The sequence below is a fragment of the Periplaneta americana genome, chromosome 2 (genome assembly GCF_040183065.1).
Source record: "Periplaneta americana isolate PAMFEO1 chromosome 2, P.americana_PAMFEO1_priV1, whole genome shotgun sequence".
Taxonomy (NCBI): Eukaryota; Metazoa; Arthropoda; class Insecta; order Blattodea; family Blattidae; genus Periplaneta; species Periplaneta americana.
In genome coordinates, this window is record NC_091118.1 from 18,372,655 (window position 1) to 18,397,141 (window position 24,487).

The window sequence follows — 24,487 nt, forward strand, 5'->3', positions numbered from 1 at the left end:
TTTACCGATAGAGCACATTATTTCATTGTAATGTTCTGGACTGAACCTGGAAATAAAATAAATAGTTCTGTCACTTAAACTAGAAGAACATACCTAGTTGATTCAATATTTTCTCAATCTCATCTTATATATTTTTTTGCATTTACATTGTTTTAATCCCAGTATGATGAATTGTAAAGCACTTGTTACTGTTGGGCCAACAAAATAGGCCTCACGTCATCCATTTAATTTCTTCGATATCACCGCGATTGGAGGCCTTGCAATCGATATAATTGTCATGACCTGTATTTTCACTATGACTCGTATGGAAATCCGTTTAGAATTCTCTGGACATGCGGACAGAAATGATAAGGCCAAGTGGGCGATGCTCCATTTAAAATAGTGCAAAGAATAAAAATCCGAACGCTCCGAACGAATCCGTTCCGACAAGTGAGCGCCTAATCAATCAAATCTGCTACCTATATTTCTTTATTTTCCTCACGTTTGGAAGCAAGAGGCCGTGGATATCATTTCGCACGTCATCACCATGACAACCAAGTGCTTTTTACAAAATCGAAGAAAAGTTTGAAAAACGATCAGATCGAGTTTTTCAGTTTCCGAGGTTTTTGTAATGCACTTCACAAACGTGTACTGTACAATATTTTTTGCACAATAATATTAAAAAAAATGCAAATACAATATATAGTCTATTTTGCATTGAAAATTTAGAGCACTATTATTCCAAAGCCTTCGCAAAAACTGCACTTTAATGGTAACTAGACTAGACGATATTTCGGAAGGCGGTCAGCTGCTATATGCGCCGTAGCATTTCTGATATGTGACGTCACAAGCTTGTACAGTAGAACCAATCAGAATCAGTCTGTAACAAGTACTTCCAGAGTTCGTTTGTTCACGTGCGAGTGTTTCAATACATTGAATAAGTGAAACTAACATTTACTGTGTGTATGTAAAGTAAATATATGGAAGAAGAGACTGTAAAAAGACAAGTATTGCACAGGCAGGATCGGAAAATAGTGTTTAAGGTGTGTAATTATTTTAAAAACGTTGACGAGCAGAACGCTGCCGGCCATCATGATGCTGGCTGCAACGTTGCCAACGCGCAAGAAACTACTACAGAAGCATGTGGTGTGGGATTGACAACCGTGCAAAGAATATTGTTAGTGAAGGAAACAGGGTTTGTTTGGTGTCATGCTTACAGTAATCAACGGCTAAGGTCATTATTGTCTTTTATTTAAATTCTCTCCTGCGCTATTTGTATTGCACGTGCGCGTGAAGTACGATGTGGCAATGTTGTACGCTGCCTTGCTCTCTCTATCTGTCTCTCTCGACGCAAACGCTAGCAGACTACCGCCTTCCGAATTGGCGTCGACTCTAAGTAACAGTAAGTACACTGTAATGAGTCTATTTCATTTAGTTTATCTGTATATTATGAAGAATGGTTTCCCTAGCAACAAGTTCCTGTGTGGAAATTCTAACTTTCAAGGCCTAACAACAATAGCTGTAAATAAATAAAAAAATACGATCTTGCAAAAAAAATACATATTGCATCCACAGCCTATATGAAAGCAAATGGTTCACACCTGTGGAGTAATAGGTAGCGCGTCTGGCCGCGAAATCAGGTGGCCCGGGTTCGATTCCCGGTCGGGGCAAGTTACCTGGTTGAAGTTTTGTCCTGGGGTTTTCTCTCAACCCAATACGAGCAAATGCTGGGTAACTTTCGGCGCTGAACCCCGGACTCATTTCACCGGCATTATCACCTTCACCTCATTCAGACGCTAAATAACCTAAGATGTTGATAAAGCGTCGTAAAATAACCTACTAAATAAAGGAAAACAAATGGTAGTTGGGGAAAATAACTGTATTATGTTTTTCTTAAAATGGATTCTATGACTTATCTATATGCCTGTCCACACCTGTGGAGTAACGGTTACCCAGGTGGCCCGGGTTCGATTCCCGGTCGGGGCAAGTTTACCTGGTTGAGGTTTTTTCCGGGGTTTTTCCTCGACCCAATATGAGCAAATGCTGGGTAACTTTCGGTGTTGGACCCCGGATTCATTTCACCGGCGTTATCATCTTCATCTCATTCAGACGCTAAATAACCTAAGCTGTTGATAAAGCGTCGTAAAATAACCCACTCTATATAGCTTAGGGATGCGTTTCTGGCTCTATTTCAGAAACATATCGATCGTATTTTTTTATAAATACACAAAATTTATCAGCCCTTTTAAAATGATATTATCTGAAGATAGGGGTGCAATTTGAAATTAAAAAGTGGGGTTGTTGAGAATGAAGAGGTGGAACATAACATTCAATCAGCTATGATTTTTAACTTCCTCCTTGAAAACTAAATCGAAATATTTTCCACTCAAAATCGTGTCCCTGTATATCGAAAATTATTCAAGGTGGGAATTTTTTTTTTAAGTTCCCCATTCCCTCATTTCAGCTGTCACTTCTGGCTAGACCTTTCAGTACAATTATTATAATACGTAAACAATTTATCAGCGTAGAAAATGATAAGTTCTTTGCAATTCTCTTGTCTTCTTCTTATTCCCCTTCCCTGTTCTTGTACATATTTTTATCACAAAGTCACTTGCCAAAATCCATCTTTAATCGACGCAGAATAAACTTTGCACTTTAAATAAAAACGTAACAAAGCACTAAGTACTGTTCTGTCTGTTGTTTCACGTTACACAACACTTGCAGACAGTCCCGTGTGGTTCTTGACTCTCTCACAGCCGACCGACCTTGTAGCTTGCACTTAATAAAACTTTAATTACGAAATAATGTTAAATTAAAAAGTTAGTTGACTTCGTAGCACCTTCTATTTTTTTTTTGGTTGATTACTCGTATATTTCTTCAGATACGCTGTAAACTCATGTTGTTTCTGTTGTAATAGTAGAGATGAAGCAAAACGCTGGGCGTGGTAACTTCTATGAACCACCCTGTATAATGCGTTTCTTTACAAATTCTTCAGATCGTGTACTAAATTTAAGATCATATTCTCTATTTGTATCTCACAACTACTTTCTTTTTACCGGAAGGCTGAAAAAAAGAAGAATGCAATTTTATTAAACACTTGTAAAATATTTACTGTCCGAAATAAAAAAAAAACAAACACTTTTTTTTAGTAATGTCCTCAAAATGCGATTTCTGTTTCTTGCTGTATAATTTGGACTGCTATATATTTCATAATTACATTGTATCGTCTGAACCATCACCCGAAATCTGTGATATCCTCACCTTTTTAGCCAAAAACGTTGTAACAGGCTTCACGTAGGCTAACGGCATGTTAGTTAGGCTATCCTCAATCAAATGTCGCAGTACTTGCAAGCACAATGCATACTGAGGAGCAATGCACACCTGTACTGCTCAACTGTAGGGATTGCAGGGGTAAGTTCTCTTGTGTCATTGAATATTTGCTTCTAGATATGGAACTGTGTAGATCAATATTGCAGCTCGATTCCTAAGCAACTAATTAAATGAAAAAGTGAAAATAAATATGTTATGATATAAGAATTAAGTATACAAAGAAGTGAATAAATAAGTAAATAAGCAATTTATTAATGAAATAAACAAGTAAACAAAACAACGAATAAGCAATCAAATAAATAAACAAGAAAATATACAAAACAATGAATACGTACGTAAATAAACAAGTTAGTAAGTTAGTAAGCTAACAAACAGACAAATCATTATACGTATATACTTATATAAATAGAGAAATAGAAAGATAAATAAATATAAAAAATATATAGGCCAGATAAACAATAAATAAATAAATAAACAAATGAATAATAAATTAATGAGTAAATAAATAAATAATGAATAAAGAAATAAGTAAATAAATGAATGAATGAGTAAAAAATTAATGAATAAAAAATAAATGAGTAAATAAATGAATAAATAAATAAATAAATGAGTAAACAAAGCAATCAGGCAGGTAAATGAATATATAAATACATAGATAGGCTTATAAATAAATAGTTACATAAATAAATAGATAAATAGGTAAGTAAATAAATAAATAAATAAATAAATGGAAGATAAATAAGTAGATAAATAAATAAACAAACAAATAAATATATAATAAATAAAAAAATAAATAACATGAATAAATAAATAAGTAAATAAATGATTGAATGAATAAATAAATAAATACATAAATAATTAAATAAATGAATGAATAAATAAATGAATGTTTAAATTAATAAGTAAATAAACGAAAAAATGAATGAATGAATAGATAAATAAGTAAATATATGAATGAATAAGTAAGTAAATGAATGAATGAAAGAATAAATTAATGATTGAATAAATAAATAAATAAATAAATAAATAAATAAATATAAAAATAAGTAAATAAATGAATGAATGATCGAATGAATGAGTAAAAATATAAGTGAATGAATAAATTAATGACTGAATAAATAAATATATATATATAAATAAGTAAACAAATGAATGAATGAATAAATAAATAAGTGAATAAATGAATATATAAATAAATACATGAGTGAATAAATGAATGAATAAATAAATTAATGATTGAATAAATAAATGAATGAATATAAAAATAAGTAACTAAATGAATGAATGATCGAATGAATTGTGTACAAATATAAGTGAATGAATAAATTAATGACTGAATAAATAAATAAATGAATTAATATAAAAATAAGTAACTAAATGAATGAATGATCGAATGAATGAGTACAAATATAAGTGAATGAATAAATTAATGACTGAATAAATAAATAAACATATATATATATATATATATATATATATATATAAGTAAACAAATGAATGAATGAATGAATGAATAAATAAATAAATAAGTGAATGAATAAATAAATAAATAAATACATAAGTAAATAAATGAATGAATGAAAAAATTAATGATTAGATAAATAAATAAATAAATAAATAAATAAATATAAAAATAATTAACTAAATGAATGAATGATCGAATGAATGAGTACAAATATAAGTGAATGAATAAATTAATGACTGAATAAATAAATAAACATATATATATATATATAAATAAGTAAACAAATGAATGAATGAATAAATAAATAAATAAGTGAATGAATAAATAAATAAATACATAAGTAAATAAATGAATGAATGAAAAAATTAATGATTAGATAAATAAATAAATAAATAAATAAATAAATAAATAAATAAATAAATATAAAAATAAGTAACTAAATGAATGAATGATCGAATGAATGAGGACCAATATAAGTGAATGAATAAATTAATGACTGAATAAATAAATAAATATGTATACATATATAAGTAAATGAATGAATGAATGAATAAATAAATAAGTGAATAAATGAATAAATGAATATACAAGCATACTGGGTGTTCATTTCAAAGTGTGTCATGACGTCACTGTCGTTGGGTCACCGATTTGAAGCGAGTTTCAGCTTATATGTTAGAGAAGTTGCCTATTATTTAAGGCGTTCTTCAATCTGAACTTGAGAACGTGTACGGTATAACTTGAACGTCGTAGCAACAGATGGCGGTCTGTACGGTCTGTGTGCTACCATAACCTCTTTCGAACGGTTTTGCGCCGGCAAGTCGTACGCAGGGTATTTGTTATCATAGGTTGCGTACGGTAACATTCCACAACACAAATCAAATGCTCCGTGTCCATGTTGACCGTCGAAGTTAATGTCAACAAATACGTAAGTAATCGTCTTGACCCTCTCCCCATATCCCGACAGTACGTATTTCCAAACAGTTCACATTCCTGCCACTACCGGCGTTACCGTACGTATCGGTACGTACTCTTCAGAATGAACGCCGTACTTACTAGGCAACTTCTCTGCCTCTTAGGTTATACACCTCTGCGGAAGTGTAGGAAGATTGAATTCTCTAGGCTCATCGGCTAGCCACATGACGGCATACAGCGAGCCATGACACATTTTGAACTGAACACCCAGTAGATATTAATAAGTAAATAGTAGCCTATATGGAATTAAGAATTAACCAATTAAGTATAGAATGTAAATTTATAAACAAGTGAATGAGGATATTAAAATGAAATAAACAATGAGGTATAACGATGTAGACTAGCTAGGCAGGGTACGTACCGAGAGGACGCTGAACCAGCAGGTGAGGTCCTCGGACACGCCCAGGACAGCGCCGGCGTTGTCGAACTCGCCGCAGTAGTTGGGCGCGGAGAACAGGGTGAGCATGGAGCGGTCCGCGAAGAACTGGTAGCCGTCCTCCACCACCTGGTGGGCGCGCACGATGAGCGAGCAGCCGTGCCGCTCCAGGAACCGCCGCACCACGTCGTTGCCGAACACGTAGCTCACGCCGCGGTCGTTCTGTGCCCAGCCCCGCACCCCCTGCGCACAGCGGTTACAAGCTGGATCCAAGTGGCTTAATAATATGACTGTCGATTTAATATAATACACCAAACGAGAAAGATTCGTTCCGGTGCTGTGGATTGAGCCTCGGTGTAGCTCAGCAATTAGAGCATCCAGTTCGATCCCCGAATTTTTTTCATTAATAACCAATGACAACCATAACAAAAAATTCTATAGGATCAAAACATTAATCTTTTTTCTTACTAGGTTATTTTACGACGCTTTATCAACATCTTAGGCTATTTAGCGTCTGAATGAGATGAAGGTGTTAATGCCGCTGAAATGAGTCCGGGATCCAGCACCGAAAGATACCCAGCATTTGCTCATTTTGGGTTGAGGAAAAACTCCGGAAAAAAACCTCAACCAAGTAACTTGCCCCGACCGGGAATCGAACCCGGGCCACCTGGTTTTACGGCTAGACGCGCTAACCGTTACTCCACAGGTGTGGACTAACATTAATCTTTAAATAAGCTTAGCTTAATTCTTCATACATTTGAATCACTAAATGCAGAAAGGTGACATGTCTACTTTCTTTCTTTCTTTCTTTCTTACTTTCTCTTTCTTTCTTTCTTTCTTTCTTTCTTTCTTTCTCTCTTTCTTTCTTTCTTTCTTTCTTTCTTTCTCTTTCTTTCTTTATTTCTCTCTTTCTTTCTTTCTTTCTTTCTCTTTCTTTCTTTCTCTTTCTTTCTTTCTCTCTTTCTTTCTTTCTCTCTTTCTTTCTTTCTTTCTTTCTTTCTTTCTTTCTTTCTTTCTCTTTCTTTCTCTCTTTCTTTCTTTCTCTCTTTCTCTCTTTCTTTCTTTCTCTCTCTTTCTCTTTCTTTCTTTCTCTCTTTCTCTCTCCTTCTCCCCCTCTCCCCCTCTCACCCTCTCCCCCTCTCTCTCTCTTTCTCTCTCTCTTTTTTTTTCTGTCTCTCTCTCTTTTTTTGTATCTATTTCTCTCTCTCTCTTTCTTTCTTTCTTTCTTTCTTCTTTTTTTGTCAAAATGAGTTTTATATTCAATAAGTATCTTCAGAGGTAAAACCCTCGATTTATGCAGAAAAGAGACTTCTTTTGCAACTGTAGTTGCAGCTACAACTACAAGAATTATCAACTTCATGCAGAAACGGGATATATCCTGGACATGTCCCTTTTCTTAGCTTTAGTTCTGCATTACAAACTTTGTCCTACATTATTGTATTTAACAGGCCTATAATACATTACTACAGGGTGATCCGTTTTGGTATGGATAAAATAAAAACACAGTAAAACATTTACTACTGAACTTTATTTGTTGAAACTTTGTGCATACAACACTGAAAGATGGGAGGTTCCTCAGAGCTCAACATGACCCCCATTGCGCACCCTGCACAACTCATAACGGTGATGCAATTCAGCCCATGTCCGTTGTAACATAAGAGGGGTGATTTGTTGAAAAAGCTTGAGTATTTTTACTCTCAGATCATCAATGTTCCTGGGTTTCTGTGAATAGACAATATCTTTAACAAAACCCTACACGAAGAAGTCAGGAGGGGTTAGATCTGGGGAGTTTGGGGACCAAGCCAAGAGATAGCTGCTTCTCGTACTGGGTTTCGCCTGCGACCTCTTGCATGTTTTTAACACAAAACCTGTTTCTACAAATGTTCGATACCACAACATTATGGAATCGTATTTAGGTACATTACGCACACCCTACTCACGTCGAAATTCCCTTTGAACTTTTTTAACACTCTCAAATTTAGCATACCAAAGAACACATTGTGCCCGCTGTTGATTTGTAGTAGCCATTTTAATATCTACGATTTTCATTTGTCCTTTCAAATTATGCATTGTTGATTGTTATATACGGAAACTCCCATCTTTTAATCATAATATAACCAGCAAGAAATTTTTCCTACTATCAAAATAGCTTTATAATAATAAATTAATATTATCCATACCCATACGAATCAGACTGCATTACTTCAATTTTTCACTACTTACTCTCTCTTACATTACTGTATTTCACAGGCTGGTTCATCGGTTGAGAAAGAATTGCCTACTGAAGGATGCACTCGAAGAAATTGTGAACGGGAGAAAAGTTCGGGGCATAAGAAGATATCAGATGATAGACGACATTAAAATAAGCCTATATGGATCATATGCGGAGACTAAGAGGAAGGCAGAAAATAGGAAAGACTGAAGGATGCTGAATTTGCAGTGAAAGACCTGCACTCGGGCAGAACACTGTGCATGAATGATTGAATGAATGAATGAATGAATGAATGAATGAATGAATGAATGAATGAATGAATGAATGAATGAATGAATTCGTTCCACTTGGCCTACTGGTTTACTTCAGACTTACCTCCGCAGGATCTCCCCAGAGTAAATCACAAACAAGTCCAGAATCAGGAACATCTATTGGCCTCGGGATGGATCGGATCTGCAACCAATGTCTACAATTGTAGCATTGAAATAAATAACGAGTTAAGTACCAAAATCATATTTATTCAGGCAAGAAAAAAAACTGTTTCAATTTTTATAATCACGGATACATATAGCCTACAGAAAAATTATGATTTAATCATTAGCTATAATTCTTTAATGCCTATTTGTATTTCCAATAGTATTGAATAGTTCTCCTGCAATTTAAATTGCAAATTGAAAAAAAAGTGAAACGATATAAGTAGGCCTACCAAAATAGGCTATTTATATGAATAGTTGAATGTGTCCACTAGGAACAAAATGAATAATATGATTATGTACCAAAGATATTAATAAAAATAATATTAGAGAAAAAATAATTTCAGCCTATAACACATATTTTAAAGCATTTTTTTGGATAGTTCTCCACCATATTAAAACTATAGCCTACTATCTTCCCTTAAGGGGACACTCAACTTAAAAATTGCAGAAAAAGTGTCATAGAAATGAAAAATTAAATTTATACACTAATTTACGTGACAGAACTAAATCAATATGCAGAACTCTTCCCCTATTCATTGAGAAGGCACAGTCAAATGCACAAAGCCAAAAAATAAAAAAATGATAATTAAAAGTGATATTTCAATTAATGATTGATTAAAAATTGAAATATTTTTATTTTGAAAAGTATTGGATCTAATGAGCTGAGATTTTGCATGCTACTTTCCATGTGTATATTAAACTTTTTCGCCAAATTTGAAAAAGATTGATCAAATAGGAAAAAAAGTTCCAAAATATAGTTGAGTGTCCCCTTAATGTAAGTGTTGCATTCCTCAACGGTAAGTAGACTATTTTTCCCGTCTCGATCAGCAATCATAGGTCCTATCACAGGATCACAATAATTATTACAGTTAACTCAAAATATTCCACTTTGCCCCAACTTCCCCTATTTTTATATTATTTAAAACAGTCCTACATTAACTTACCTGATTTAAATCAGTCAGTTGAGGTGAAAGTCCTCCATGAATACAAAATATTGTTCCCTCGATTAGGGCAGCTGAAAAGTAAGCAAACCGTCAGTAGTCCAAAGGAAATCTTAAAGAAACCTCAAGTAGGCCTCATCTATATTATGATTATTCAACAATCTATACAAAGAGGGAAAAGTAACTAATTGCTTTGGCCAGACTTTACGAGTGCTGAACCTGAGAAGGCCTCGTACTCTTAGGTGTGCTTTGACCCATTGTGTGCCCTAGTACAAGAGCAGTCAATAAGTTTCTGGACTGTCCTGAATGTAAGCAACACACAGGACATAGGAAACTGACAGTATCTAGAATCAAAGAAACGCCTGGAATCTATACTAAATGCATCACTTGAAGGGCAGAGAAGAAGGCTAGCCATAAGGCGTATAGTCCTATGAAGAGATTCTAGGGAAAAAAACGCAATAGGTCTTTGACATGTTTTCACAAAATCACGTGTACAAGCTCAGTTCTTAAAGACAATCTGACGCTGTTTGATAGACTGACTCAACAGACATGGAAGGAATGATCTTCAGTGACAAGCGCATGTAGGCCTATGTTTAACGGTACAATAAATAACTTACAAGTGCAGTTCGGAAATATATTGATTGCACCTTGTAGGTAACTTAAGTTAGGGCCTATAGCCTATGCGTTGAATGTCCAAGTCCGACAGGTGGCCTGGATGGCATTCGTTGATTCTGATGCTGACAGGTGGACCAACTTTCCTCAGCCTCTGATAGTCAGGTCACGCACCAGTCAGTCCTTCGAGTATATCAACATCGGAAACCCTACTACCCAAAGACTTCACGTCAGCATATTTTCAATAGGCCTATTGCAGATGATAGATGAAGTGAGAGGAAGGTGGAGAGTATTGGTGGAATGGTAGAGGGAAACGGAAGTAGCCTACGTGAAGAAAAACGATCTGCAACGCCTGTTTTCTCCACCAAGAATTTCACCATGACCTGGCCTGGGATCGAACCGAGGCCGATTGGATGATAGACCAGGGAGCTAGCACTTGAGCCATAAAAAGGTGCCGACAGGTGGGTTAAAAATTTGTTAAAAGGCCCAGTTTGTTAGACAGACTTACGGAATAGCCTATTTAGTGCAAAAATTTATAATTACACAAGAATGCGTTATTACCGACATCAGTACGTTGTACGGACAAACTTTTCGTTCTACCTCTCTGGCGGCTTACTTATTGTTCTCACTGACATAGACCCTCCATTGTCAATTTTGAGGCGATTTATTACTTCTACAGGAGCCATTTGGTATTTCGTCAAATTTTAAGTCGCAAGACGGCTACTGATTGATGGTAGAGGATATTTATCTTTTGATACTTTTTCGAGATCTTTTGTAGAATCTGTTATAGCCTATTCTTTGCCTATTTGGAACACTCCCAGAATAGTAAACATTTTCATCTGGTATCCGACCAATACAGAGCATACTTCGGCAATATTAATTATATCAAAGAAATTAGGCCTTTTTGGTCAAAAACACTTTTTTTGTAGAACATGCAGCTATGATGCTTACTTTAGGCCTACACTTAGAAGAAGTTTTAGAACCCTACAGCGATTCTGTCATTAATTACGCCATTTTAAAAATGGCTGCGCTCATTAGGACTAAGTTTAAAATACATGAACACTTTTGAACTCATTTTCACAGAGGCGTACTGTTTTTTTGTCCACTTCTCTGCAGTCACGTTCCTAAAGATTCCACAAAATTTATGTTACTGCATGTTCCCTAAAGTATAATTATTTAACAAAATTACGTTGACTTTTTCCTTAAGAAAAAATTATTTTTAATAAAACGTTTAATAAGTGCACTACGTAAATTTTATAAATTTTAATAGGCTATACCTACGAATAGGTTTAATTTTTTCCCTTAGCCTAAGTTATTTTTAAATAATGAAACTAAAAAATGTGAGAAATAGAAACTTTTTAAAGAGATCTAAGATCGGCCTGTTGTGAAAAAAATTCTGACACTGTTATAATTTTTTAATTTAAATAATTTAATAGGCCTATATTAAATAAATGCAAAAATAAATAGATAAATAAATAAATAAATTACGTTGACGTTTTCCTTAAAAAAATTATTTTTAATACAAAATTTAATAAGTGCACTACGTAAATTTTATAAATTTTAATAGGCTATACCTACGAATAGGTTTAATTTTTTCCCTTAGCCTAAGTTATTTTTAAATAATGAAACTAAAAAATGTGAGAAATAGAAACTTTTTAAAGAGATCTAAGATAGGCCTGTTGTGAAAAAAATTCTGACACTGTTATAATTTTTTAATTTAAATAATTTAATAGGCCTATATTAAATAAATGCAAAAATAAATAGATAAATAAATAAATAAATTACGTTGACGTTTTCCTTAAAAAAATTATTTTTAATACAAAATTTAATAAGTGCACTACGTAAATTTTATAAATTTTAATAGGCTATACCTACGAATAGGTTTAATTTTTTCCCTTAAGTTATTTTTAAAAGATGAAACTAAAAAATGTAAGAAATATAAACTTTTTAAAGAGATCTACGATAGGCCTGTTGTAGAAATAAATTCTGACATGATTCTTAAAATTTGGGAAAAAGGAATTATTACAATTTTTAATTTAAATAATATAATAGCCAAATTATATAAATAAATGCATAAATAAATAGATAAGTAAAGAAATAATAAATAAATAAAAAATAAATAAATAGATAAACAAACAGGCAGACAGATAAATAAATAAATAAATAACTAAATAAATACATAAATAAATACCTAAATAAATAACCAACTAATTAAATAAATAAATACATAAATAAATAAATAAATAACTAAATACATAAATAAATAAATAAATAAATAAATAAATAAATAAAATAAATAAACAAATAAACAAACAAACAAACCAACAAACAAACAAATAAATAAGTTATTAGTAGATATTAGCCTATTTCGCTAGATTGCAGAATTTTTAAACGATGGGAGATAACATACAAACCATATTTTTAAATAGGCTATATAATATGCTGAGTGTTCTCAGTCGTTGAAAATATTACCAACAAATGTATTTGGTACGTTTAGTATTTATGGGTGTCACTGTAATATAAAAACAACAATTCCGAAAAAAATAGCCTACTGTTCTTCATTTGAATGTAGTATAGGCCCTAATTTAAAAAGAAACTAGGCCCATACCTACTAAAAGAGGCATTTTTCTGTTTTTTTTTTTTTCACATTAACACCGAGATTGCTAAGCGTGCAATCGAAGTCGGCCTTGGACGGTGGATTTTACGACACGTGGAGGCCACCATCCACTCAACATCGGTAGAAATTACGCCGAAACTTTGGTCTCCAGCCATAGCACTGTCAATTGTTAGGGCCTATGTGTGATTTTTGCTTACACCATTTAGTAATGAGGCCTATAAGGACTCTGCTACGTCAGTATAACCCGGGACTTACCTACAGGAAGGCAGTTAAATAAATCAGTGAATGTCTTCCACAGCTTCACACTATATCTCCTCTTGCATTCGTCGTAGAAACCATACACCCTGCAAAGACAATAATAATAATAATAATAATAATAATAATAATAATAATAATAATAATAATAATAATAATAATAATCCTTGCATGTATTGGGCCTAGTGGCCAGTTATGGTCTCTTGCCAACGCTTGAACGGTCTGCCCAAGGATCTCTTGCCCACAGGATGGTAATTTAAAATTTGGCGTGGAATTCTAGAACGAGGCATTCTGATGACATGTGATCTCCAGTTTTGTCTGTATTCCTGTAGGTATTCCGTAATCGGTTAAATCTGCAGTTCTTTCATAATGTCAAAATTTTTAATGTCATCCATTCTCGTGTATCCCGCTGTACGACGCATAAATCTCATTTCTGCCGCCGTTAATCTTTGTGAATCAATATTACGAATCGTCCAAGCTTCTCTACCAAAACAGAGTATAGGTCTGGCCAATGTTTTATAAATTCTGGTGCGCGTGTGTTTTTGTACTAAGGTTGGTTTGAATATCTGATTATCCCCATTGCTCTGTTGAATTTAATAATTTTCTCATTCAAATCTTTTTCTTCTTCATACGAAATTTGGTAACCGAGATAACTAAAATTTTTGACTTGTTCGATGATCTTATTACTGATGCAAATTTTGCTACGGACTGGTTCCTTTCCTAAAAAAGCCATCACTTTAGATTTGTCAGTTGAAATTTCCATATTGAAACTTTCTGCCATTTGATTAAAGTTGTAAACCAAACATTGTAAATTATCTTCTGAAGTTGCCATGAACACAATATCATCAGCAAATAATAAAGTATCTATTTGGGACAAACGACTTATCGGTATACTTCCATGTGGTAATAATAATAATAATAATAATAATAATAATAATAATAATAATAATAATAATAATAATAATGATGTATTTTTATGGTGCAGTGAAGGCCATCAGGCCTTCTCTTCCACACCACCAGAAAGATTGTGGGAAGAGCTAAAATATGTATAGTCTTAAAAAATATAAAATAAAATGACTATAAAATTTATAATGGGGGTGCTGTAGAATTCATTTCAGCTCCAATGTGATACTGAAGCACGGGAGTTTTGTATCATCATTGTTACCGCATAAAAAACAAAAGAAGTTACTTAGCAACGACCCAATAAACAAAATGCGTAACAACGAGCGAAATGTGTCTTGTGGTTTGCTAAACTTGAAAGTGTAACGTCTGTTCAACGACCATTCATCTTCGCAGAGGAAACAGTTTGATCAGGACCATACCTGGACATGTTGAAAAACGTTTACGAACCACTACTGCAACAGGAATACAACATGGGTATCCTGTTCGAACAGGATGGTGCACCACCTCACTGGACAATAGACGTGAAATAAATATAGTAAAAGCCTATGCAATAGCATATAAAATATAAAATAAAATGACTATAAAATTTATAATGGGGGTGCTGTAGAATTCATTTCAAACTGAAATTAATTGAAATATAAATTATTTCTTAAAACGCATTAGATACAATGCAATTTAGTGCATAAAATCCAATTAAATATTGTATGATTAGTGAAATCTCATTAAAAACCATGTAAAATAAATGATTAATTTTTAATATAGGCCTAATGCAAAGTAATTTACTTTTCGCTTGTTGCATACATAATTGTGTTTATTACCATGACAAAAAAAAAGATGTGTCACCATAGAAACAGAAAGCTATTACTATTAATGCTATAGGCCTATAATAGAGTAGGCCATGATGATTACAATAAAGTTATTTTGTGCGAGATCGTGCGTATTTGCTTGTTTTCCGCACAGAACCAATACGCGGTAAGTGTGAAATATTACATTCAGTATTCCCAACGTAACACACATAACAATTTCCCTCTTCTTACCGCTTAAGCGCCACATTCATTTTACTGCTTTAGGCTTTTAACATATTATTTTTAGAGACGTTTAACATAATAATAATAATTATAAATTGGAAACTTACCACTGCAATTTCACCTAAATTGCAATGTTAATTATTGTTTTTAAATATTTGCAAAAATTAAGTAAAGTCTACTACTCCACGAAACTTATTGCATTCCTGATACAAGTAACATTAAGGAAGCCGTGAAAAAATCAACTAGATTCCAGTTGCCGATGTTATTACTGCAATATGTTATATAAATAATATTGTTAAAATATTAAAATGAAAAATAAATCATTACATAACCTTACCGTTTGTTTTAAGTTCGCATTTATAGACTGGGGGAAAAAAAAGACAGACGTATATCACGGCCTGCTGGAGTATAGTAAACACAGAAAACATTTTATAGCAACAATGTTGAAGAAAGATATTTTGGTGTTCTGAAGTTGCCGTCATTAAACAGAAACCAAGATGGAGATTTCATTGCAACTAATTAGAAATTCGTCTTTCAGGTATGTGATGAAAGATCTTCGCACAAAATAATGTACGATACACGAGCGGTATGTTTGTTTTCATGTTCTCGGAAATTAAAAAAGCTCAACTACGTTTCGCTTTTTCAATCTTTTCCTCGACCATGAAAACGTCAACATACCGCTCTTGTAACGCATATTACTATTACCAGCACGCGTGTGATAAATTTAAATACCTATTTTTCATACAAAAACTGTTTAGAAAAACCATACCATGGTTATAACAAACTTTTTATATAAAATTCTTTACACCTAATACAATGCTATGCAGTATAAGAATAAGATTTATTTTTGTCATTAATCAAATACATGGATAAGAAATAAGCATTGTAAAAAGATGCATAAAACATCACAATTTCATTTTTCAATAAAATTCAATGGCTGGAATCTGGTATAACAGACATTTATGTTATGTACGGTAAGTTATAAGGTTTTATTTTTAACCATTTAGAAATTATTTAGAGATCCTAATTCTCTTACAGTTTATGGAAGATAATTAAAGAATTTAAGTTGTAAATGTTTATGGCTATTTGCTGTCTTACTTAATCTGAAATGTAATATATTTATATCATAATTAAATATTGAATAATATCGCGAACTGAATCTAAGCTTCATGTAATATCGTCCCTTTTATTTTTAGTAGATTCTTTAACGACGCAATACCGGAGAAAATTAAGAAATAATGGCTGATAAAACATTTTAACCTTGTCTGTCTTTAGCATGTATGAATTTCTTTAGACACTGTTCAATAAGACTGATACTCGTAAGATCCGAGATTCACTGCGTTGCATTCAGATGGGGGTAGAGAATAGGATAGCCTACTTCCCTCCAGTCAACACTCTAAAACTAAAGTACAAGAACGCAGAAGTTGTTTCGTTTTTCTACAGAATCCCTATAGATTCCAGTCCACAAAGAACTAAGTGAAAGAGAAAATTTCTGAGAAAAACAATTACTTTCTTTCTACGAAAGATAGAGGTCGTTGCCAGAACTTTATATCTAGAGTTTTTTCCTTGACTTGTTCCGAACAAGTGATATTTGAGCTCTAACTCACTGCTACAGCAACGAAGAGTTAGTATTGACAAAGGAGAAATTCAAAAGCAGAAATATAGAAAAGGTCTCTAGTATTATACAGTACAGTCAAATATTCAGAAAGTATATGCCATTTATATGCCAAATGATGTGTGTGCAAAAAATGAAAACTATAAGTCCAATAAGAAACATACAAAATATATATAACAGTTTTATGAACACTATTAGAATAAAATAATTATTAAAATTAATAAAATTCAGACATGCAAATCAAGATTTCAGGTATAACTCCCTGTAAAGTTGATTTGAATAATTTCGAGGGAAAAATTGTTCCGGAGCCGGGTATCGAACCCGGGACCTTTGGTTTAACGTACCAACGCTCTACCACTGAGCTACCCGGGAACTCTAACCGACACCGATCCAATTTTTCCCTTTATATCCACAGACCTCAAAGTGGGCTGACAACCGTCAAGCAACCAACTTCGAGTGCACACTAACTCCGTGTGACTTAAATTGTGGTTTTCTGTTAACGAACAGTGACGTGTATTATGCAAATCAAGATTTCAGGTATAACTCCCTGTAAAGTTGATTTGAATAATTTCGAGGGAAAAATTGTTCCGGAGCCGAGTATCGAACCTGGGACCTTTGGTTTAACGTACCAACACTCTACCACTGAGATACCCGGGAACTCTAACCGACATAAAGGATATAAAGGGAAAAATTGGATCGGTGTCGGTTAGAGTTCCCGGGTAGCTCAGTGGTAGAGCGTTGGTACGTTAAACCAAAGGTCCCGGGTTCGATACCCGGCTCCGGAACAATTTTTCCCTCGAAATTATTCAAATCAACTTTACAGGGAGTTATACCTGAAATCTTGATTTGCATAATACACGTCACTGTTCGTTAACAGAAAACCACAATTAAGTCACACGGAGTTTGTGTGCACTCGAAGTTGGACGGTTGTCAGCCCACTTTGAGGTCTGTGGATATAGAGGGAAAAATTGGATCGGTGTCGGTTAGAGTTCCCGAGTAGCTCAGTCGTAGAGCGTTGGTACGTTAAACCAAAGGTCCCGGGTTCGATACCCGGCTCCGGAACAATTTTTCCCTCGAAATTATTCAAAATTCAGACATGTTTCGGAGACTGCCTCTCCATCCTCAGTGACTTTACCACGACGACTGGTTCAGGTGATCGGCCGCGTTGTAGCGTGGCTTAAAGGAGACAACGCGGTCGATCACCTGAACCAGCCGTCGTGGTAAAGTCGCTGAGGATGGAGAGGCAGTCTCCGAAACATGTCTGAATTTTATTAAGTTTAATAATTATTTTATTCTAATAGTGTTCATACAACTGTGATATATATTTTGTATGTTTCTTATCTAATCCATGAACACTGTTTAATTGACCCATATGTGCGATTTAAATATAAGTCCAATACTTTAACATTTTAAAATTTCACTTCAGTGTGCCCTAAAGTAATAAAGAAATTTAATATAGTTCTAGTTCTCCATTATTCATAAGCAGAAGTAACTCATTGTAACATGGACTCTTAGATACCGTCAGGCCTTGAACCCCTTCCCAGCAGTTAATTAGATATTGCATCACACAGAGTTGATAGGGAAGCAAACCCTTGCAGGCTATTAAAACTTCCTTAATTACCAATCTCCTTATATGAACTAGTACATAGTAGAATAGCAATTACTTTCGGTGATCAATTTGCTTTACCTGTTGACACTGGCACATTCGTGGTTACCCCTGAGTAAGAAGAAGTTGTTGGGGTATTTCATCTTGTAACCCAGCAGCAGGCAAATTGTCTCCAGAGAGTTCTTCCCCCTAAAAAGAAAAGCAAAAATGTGATTCATGCTGCTGTTTCGAGATGGAAGTTAACTGCATTCTTGTAACCATGAAGGGATAAATCAAATTGCCGTGTTTTACAATGAAAAGTAGAATAGATCGGATGAGAGGAGAAAATATCTCTACAGTCTGAAAGTATCAATTTGTTGTTGTTTTCAAAAAAACAATCATTTAATGACAATGAGCTAACCTGTAACTAGTAGTCCAATAGACATAATATAGATCCTAATGCAAATTAAAGTAAATAAAATAAAAATGAATAAATAAATAACTAAATAAGTAAATAAACGAACGAACGAACGAAGAACAAACAAAAAAAAAACAAAACAAAATAAATAAATAAATAAATAAATAAATAAATAGAAAAACAAATGAGTGAGTGAATAAATAAATGAATGAATGAATAAATAAATAAATAAATAAATAAATAAATAAATAAATAAATAAATAAATAAATGAGTGCGTGAATGAATAAATGAATGAAAGAAAGAATGAATAAATAAGTAAATAAATAAGTGAACAAATAAATAATAATAAATAAATAAATACAAATAAATAAATGTGAATGAATGAAGGAAGGAATGAATAAAATAGTAAATAAATAAACAAATAAGTAAATGGAAGAATTGATAAATGAATGAACAAATAAATGGATAAATAAATACATAAATAAATAAATAAATGCACATACAAATAAATGGATGAATTAATAAATGATTGAATAAATAAATACATATACAAATAAATGGATGAATTAATAAATGAATGAATAAATAAGTAAATAAATAAATAAATACATATATAAGCATAAAAGTGAATATATATATATATATATATATATATATATAAAACTAAGTAGGCCTAAATATATAAATAAGTGATAAGTGAATGAATGAATGAATGAATGAAGAAATAAATAAAAAGTAAATAAATAAATAATAAATAAACAAATAGGTGCATAAATGAATGAATGAATGAATAAATAAATAAATAAGTGAATGAATAACTAAATAAATGCATTAGTGAATGAATAAATAAATAAACAACTAAATTAATATGTAAATAAAAGGATGAATTGATAAAAGAATAAAAAAAATATAGGCTATATAAATAAATAATTAAGCAATTAAATAAATAAATTTATTAAAAATTGATACTTGTATGAGAGTGGGTAAAGACATTGGCACAAAATATATTTTGTTGATTATGATTTCTAATAAAGGGAGAAAGTTGCCTTTAAAATGGTTTGTAAGCTGTACAAAGTGACCTTGATCAAAAGTATTTTTGAGGTACCGCAAGCTACTAGACAGTTCCTATATTATGAGTAGGCCTATTTCAAGATTTTTAATGACGTATTTTTCAGCGTATGAACTTCTTTCCTTTGGTTTCTGTTGAAGTTTTGATGAAATTGAGTTAGGAGTACAGTAATAAGGGACATATTCCCATAAGATGTTTTGTCACATTTATCATAATAATCATTCATCATAATTACTTTTTGTTATTCTTTCGGAAACCTCTAAATTTTACTAAAAGAGTCTTTTCGCGAATAAAGTCATGAATAAGTTAGGCCTAAATGAGGTAGAAAATACTGACATCTCTGAGTAGAATTCTAAAGAAAGAACAATCATTATTACATTAACAATTCCAAAAAAATAACAAAAAATAATTGTAACTCAATGATGGAACTAACAGAAACATTAAAGGAGACAAAATCAGTTCCAGCATTGTAACATCAAAGTTTTATTAAGAACTTTTTACTTTAAACTAGGCCTATTTACTATACACAAAAAAGAGGACGTCAGTTTTTGCGACTCAATGTTGCTGCCATCTATCGCCACGTCTACGAACCATAACGCTAACTGGTTGCCATGCCCACCAAATACAATCAGTAGGAAGAGATTATAATAAACATGTACGTTTGTAGTGGAAAGTGGAACTAAACCTGAATTTAGGTATATGTTTCTTTAAATAACTAAGATATTCTTACTGTTTGACTATGGGATTTGAACCTGAGACCTACCGAATGCATATCCAGTATTTTACCACAAAGTCACGTTGCTTGGTTATGTAATCAGTGTTAAATTTTAATATAAGTTATCGGAATTAATGTGGTCGTTTACAAAGTATCGTGTTTTCTAGTCCTGCAGATGAAAATAACAGGAATAATTTATATGGCTATAGAAAATCGAGACTTCGTTTATGATGCCCCTTGTAAAAGCGGTTCATCCCACATATGCTGGAGGTCTTTACCCTTTAAATCTTTTCGGGCTTTATTTATTTATATAATTGAGGTCAAGATCGTGCTGGGTAGACATTTTGAGTCGTCGTCGGTTCAGTTACCCAGCCTTCGAGGCAAAATGTGTATTGAGCGCCTTCCTTCAGACGTGTTGCGTGCACGCAATCTTAAAACACAATTGAGCCGCGATAAGAATATTTTGTTATGAATTATGTATAATATTGCAGGGGCTCGCATGCACGAAACAATGCTCATATGACGTCAGGAATGGAGGGCTGTTCGATGACGTCATTCTTTATTTCCTGTTCATTTTCTAAGGCGTAGAGACTACCTGGGGTATTTCAAGACAAATTATTCAGTAGACTCTATAAAAAAATACATCAGCCTAACGTTCTCAAGTTATACAGGGTGTTTCATAAGACGTGGACTGCTTTAAGATGGATGTAGGACCTACAAACGATAACTGGAAAGTTAATACACAGTTCCTTGAATGGAGAAAACGATTTTTTTTTTCTTATTATACTGCGTGTTCAGTTCAAAGTGTGTCATGACTCGTTGTATGCTGTCATGTGGCTAGGCGATGAGCCTAGAGAATTCAATCTTCCTACACTTCCGCAAAGGCGTATTACCTATGTGTCAGAGAAGTTGCCTAGCAAGTACGGCGATCATTCTGAAGAGTACTTATTGATATGTACGGTAACGCCTGTAGTGGCAGGAATGTGAACTGTTTGGAAACACGTACTGAGGTGAGTTTTTTTCTTACTGTCAGGATATGGGGAGAAGGTTAAGACGATTACTTACGTATTTGTTGACATTAACTTCGAAGGTCAACATGGACACGGAGCATTTGATTTGTATTATGGAATGTTGCCGTACGCAACCGATGATAACAAGTACCCTGCGTACGACTTGCCGGCGCAAAACACAGTTCGAAAGAGGTTATGCTAGCACACAGACCGTACAGACCGCCATCTGTTGCTACGACGTTCAAGTTATACCGTACACGTTCTCAAGTTCAGATTGAACGCCTTGATTAATAGGCAACTTCTTTGACATAAAAGCTGAAACTCGCTTCGAATAGCTGACTCACAACAGTGACGTCATGACACACTTTGAAATGAACACCCAGTAGTCAACTTTAAACGCAGAATAAATATGGGAAATGCCTGCTATTATTCGGTTGAGAAGCTTTTGCCATCCACTCTGCTGTCAAAAAATCTGAAAATTAGAATTTATAAAACAGTTATATTACCGGTTGTTCTGTATGGTTGTGAAACTTGGACTCTCACTTTGAGAGAGGAACAGTGGTTAAGGGTGTTTGAGAATAAGGTGCTTAGGAAAATATTTGGGACAAAGAGGGATGAAGTTACAGGAGAATGGAGAAAGTTACACAACACAGAACTGCACGCATTGTATTCTTCACCTGACATAATTAGGAACATTAAATCCAGACGTTTGAAATGGGCAGGGCATGTAGCATGTATGGGCGAATCCAGAAATGCATATAGAGTGTTAGTTGGGAGACGGGAGGGAAGAACATCTTTGGACAGGCCGAGACGTAGATGGGAGGATAATATTAAAACGGATTTGAGGGAGGTGGGATATGATGATAGAGAATGGATTGATTTTGCTCAGGATAGGGACCGATGGCGGCTTATGTGAGGGCGGCAATGAACCTCCGGGGTTCCTTAAAAGCCAGAAGTAAGTAAATAAGTAAGTCTTAACCTTAACTCTTGGAAATGTTATAAAAATAAACAAATTCTTAAGTATCTTATTAGTAATTGTGTCTGAATCTGAAACCGGTGTGGCTTAGCTGATAGAGCGTCAGAACGTAGAGCTGAAAACCCGGGTTCAAATCCCGGTGCCGGAGAGAATTTTTCTCCGTTCCATTCATCCTTCATCATACAATGACGCAGAATTTCTGCACGGAAATATCATGTGTACTTCGGTACATCGTAATAATATCTCTTAGACTTACTACTTGGTTAGATTTTCCGAGATTTTTTCAAACTATAAAAGATTTTCAGGTAATCCCATGGCAAACGCTCGGACACATTGCCAGAAACCAACTCGATCCGTTTAGATGTTGAAGAACTTTTGTACCAATTTAACAGACATTGGAATTTCTAACACCTGATATTTTAATTAGCTTATTCTATTTAATATTTCACTTGTAGGGCGCATCTAAAACGAAAGAAGAGGTGAAAATAAATGAAGTTCGTTGCCGCGCTTCTGATTCGTGATTGGATGACGTTCAGCTTACGTTTCTTTGCGTTTGTGGAAGCTAGTCCTTGGCAGTGTCGAATCAGCGCCGTCTTGCGTTCGTTGCCGTAATCAAGTACACAACGGAGCTTGTATCCGTCAAACTTCAACGAACTTCACCGCAAAGAAACGTAACGCAAACGAAAGTTGATCATAATCCCGGCCTCAATTGGAATTTTAAGGGGAATACATATTTATTCCAGTTTTCCAATGTGGAATTAACTAATCTAATAGCAGTAGATATGAATACTGGCCTTGGGTTCCCCAGCTTATTTTTTGGGTAGGCTACTTGGAATCTTCATGAAATATTTTCTTGAAAGAAATAAAAGTTTTTAATACTTACCTGTCAACGTAGTCCCCCAGAAAGAGGTAATTGCACTGAGGGGGGTACCCCAGCTTGTCGAAGTGTCTCAGAAGGTCCTCGTACTGGCCATGGATGTCTCCCACGATGTTGACTGGTGCTTCCAGTTCCAGAAGCATTGGCTGTTCTAGGAAGATTTCTCTGGTCACTAAACATAGCTGTCGAACCTGCCATTCCGCCAAGTTAACCTAAAAAAAAAAATAAACTATCTTGTATGAAATGAGGAACAACTGAAAACTAAAATAATTAATTAATGATTGAAATCTTAACGGCAAAAATTAAAGGCCCCTTAAAGGTAATAGAGATATAACAGCGCTGTCATCCTTGAAATTCAGGGATATTAAAAAAACACAAACGTTTTGAAAGAGCTGTAACTTTTTTCAGACGCAAGTTTACAGAAAAATATTGATACAGCTTTGTTCATAACAAATTTGGGTTATTCAAGTGTGAAATGATTTCTCAGAATTCGCCACACTGTAGTAGTTCATCTGTTGTCACTTAGAAACTTGATTCACACTACATTTTCCATATTCTGAATTTCGTCTAACTTCCTAGCCTTGTAAAACCATAGAAGCATTCACATCCTTTCTACAGACTTCGGTCTATTACAACGTTTTCTCTTCTGTAACGGAGTCTGTCTCTTAAAAATTTTTACAAGCTTCTACAGTGACGACAAACTGCAGAGTTTAAGAATTCTGAATCTCCTCAGTGCGTCGGAACAATATATGTTATTATCTGTTACATTCATAGTAACACTGAAGAAGATCAATAATCGCGTTTGTTTAGGCAAAGCCATAACTTTCTTGTAAAAATTTGCAAAAAAAAGTAGCTAAGCAAGAAAGGAAAGGAAGGAAAGAAAGGAAGAAATAAAGGAAGAAAAAAAGAAAGAAAGGAAAAACGAGAGAAAGAAAGAGAGAAATCAAGAAAGAAAGGGAAAAAGAAAGCAAGGAAGAAAGGAAAAAAGAAAGAAAGGAAGAAAGAAAGAAAGGCAGAAAGGAAGAAAGAAAGGAAGAAAGGAAAAAAGAGAGAGA

General features: G+C 33.7%; 1 protein-coding gene across 2 annotated transcripts in view; it reads right to left on the reverse strand.

The window, feature by feature from the left end:
* Nucleotides 1-2,645: 2,645 nt before the first annotated feature.
* Nucleotides 2,646-24,487, reverse strand: part of LOC138714715 (serine/threonine-protein phosphatase alpha-2 isoform-like) — a 65,053-nt gene continuing 43,211 nt past the window's right edge. The window contains exons 2-9 of one of the 2 annotated variants that reach the window (XR_011336065.1): nucleotides 23,439-23,644; nucleotides 18,469-18,576; nucleotides 13,236-13,324; nucleotides 9,755-9,825; nucleotides 8,710-8,787; nucleotides 6,108-6,365; nucleotides 3,241-3,471; nucleotides 2,646-3,042 (exon numbers count right to left, since the gene is read on the reverse strand). Coding sequence is in view for 1 of the 2 variants with exons in the window: in XM_069846798.1 (XP_069702899.1) it covers nucleotides 3,004-3,042; nucleotides 6,108-6,365; nucleotides 8,710-8,787; nucleotides 9,755-9,825; nucleotides 13,236-13,324; nucleotides 18,469-18,576; nucleotides 23,439-23,644 (849 nt within the window). In the remaining variant the exon portion in view is untranslated. The remainder of the gene's footprint in view (nucleotides 3,043-3,240; nucleotides 3,472-6,107; nucleotides 6,366-8,709; nucleotides 8,788-9,754; nucleotides 9,826-13,235; nucleotides 13,325-18,468; nucleotides 18,577-23,438; nucleotides 23,645-24,487) is intronic. The other variant, XM_069846798.1, reaches the window with a different exon arrangement.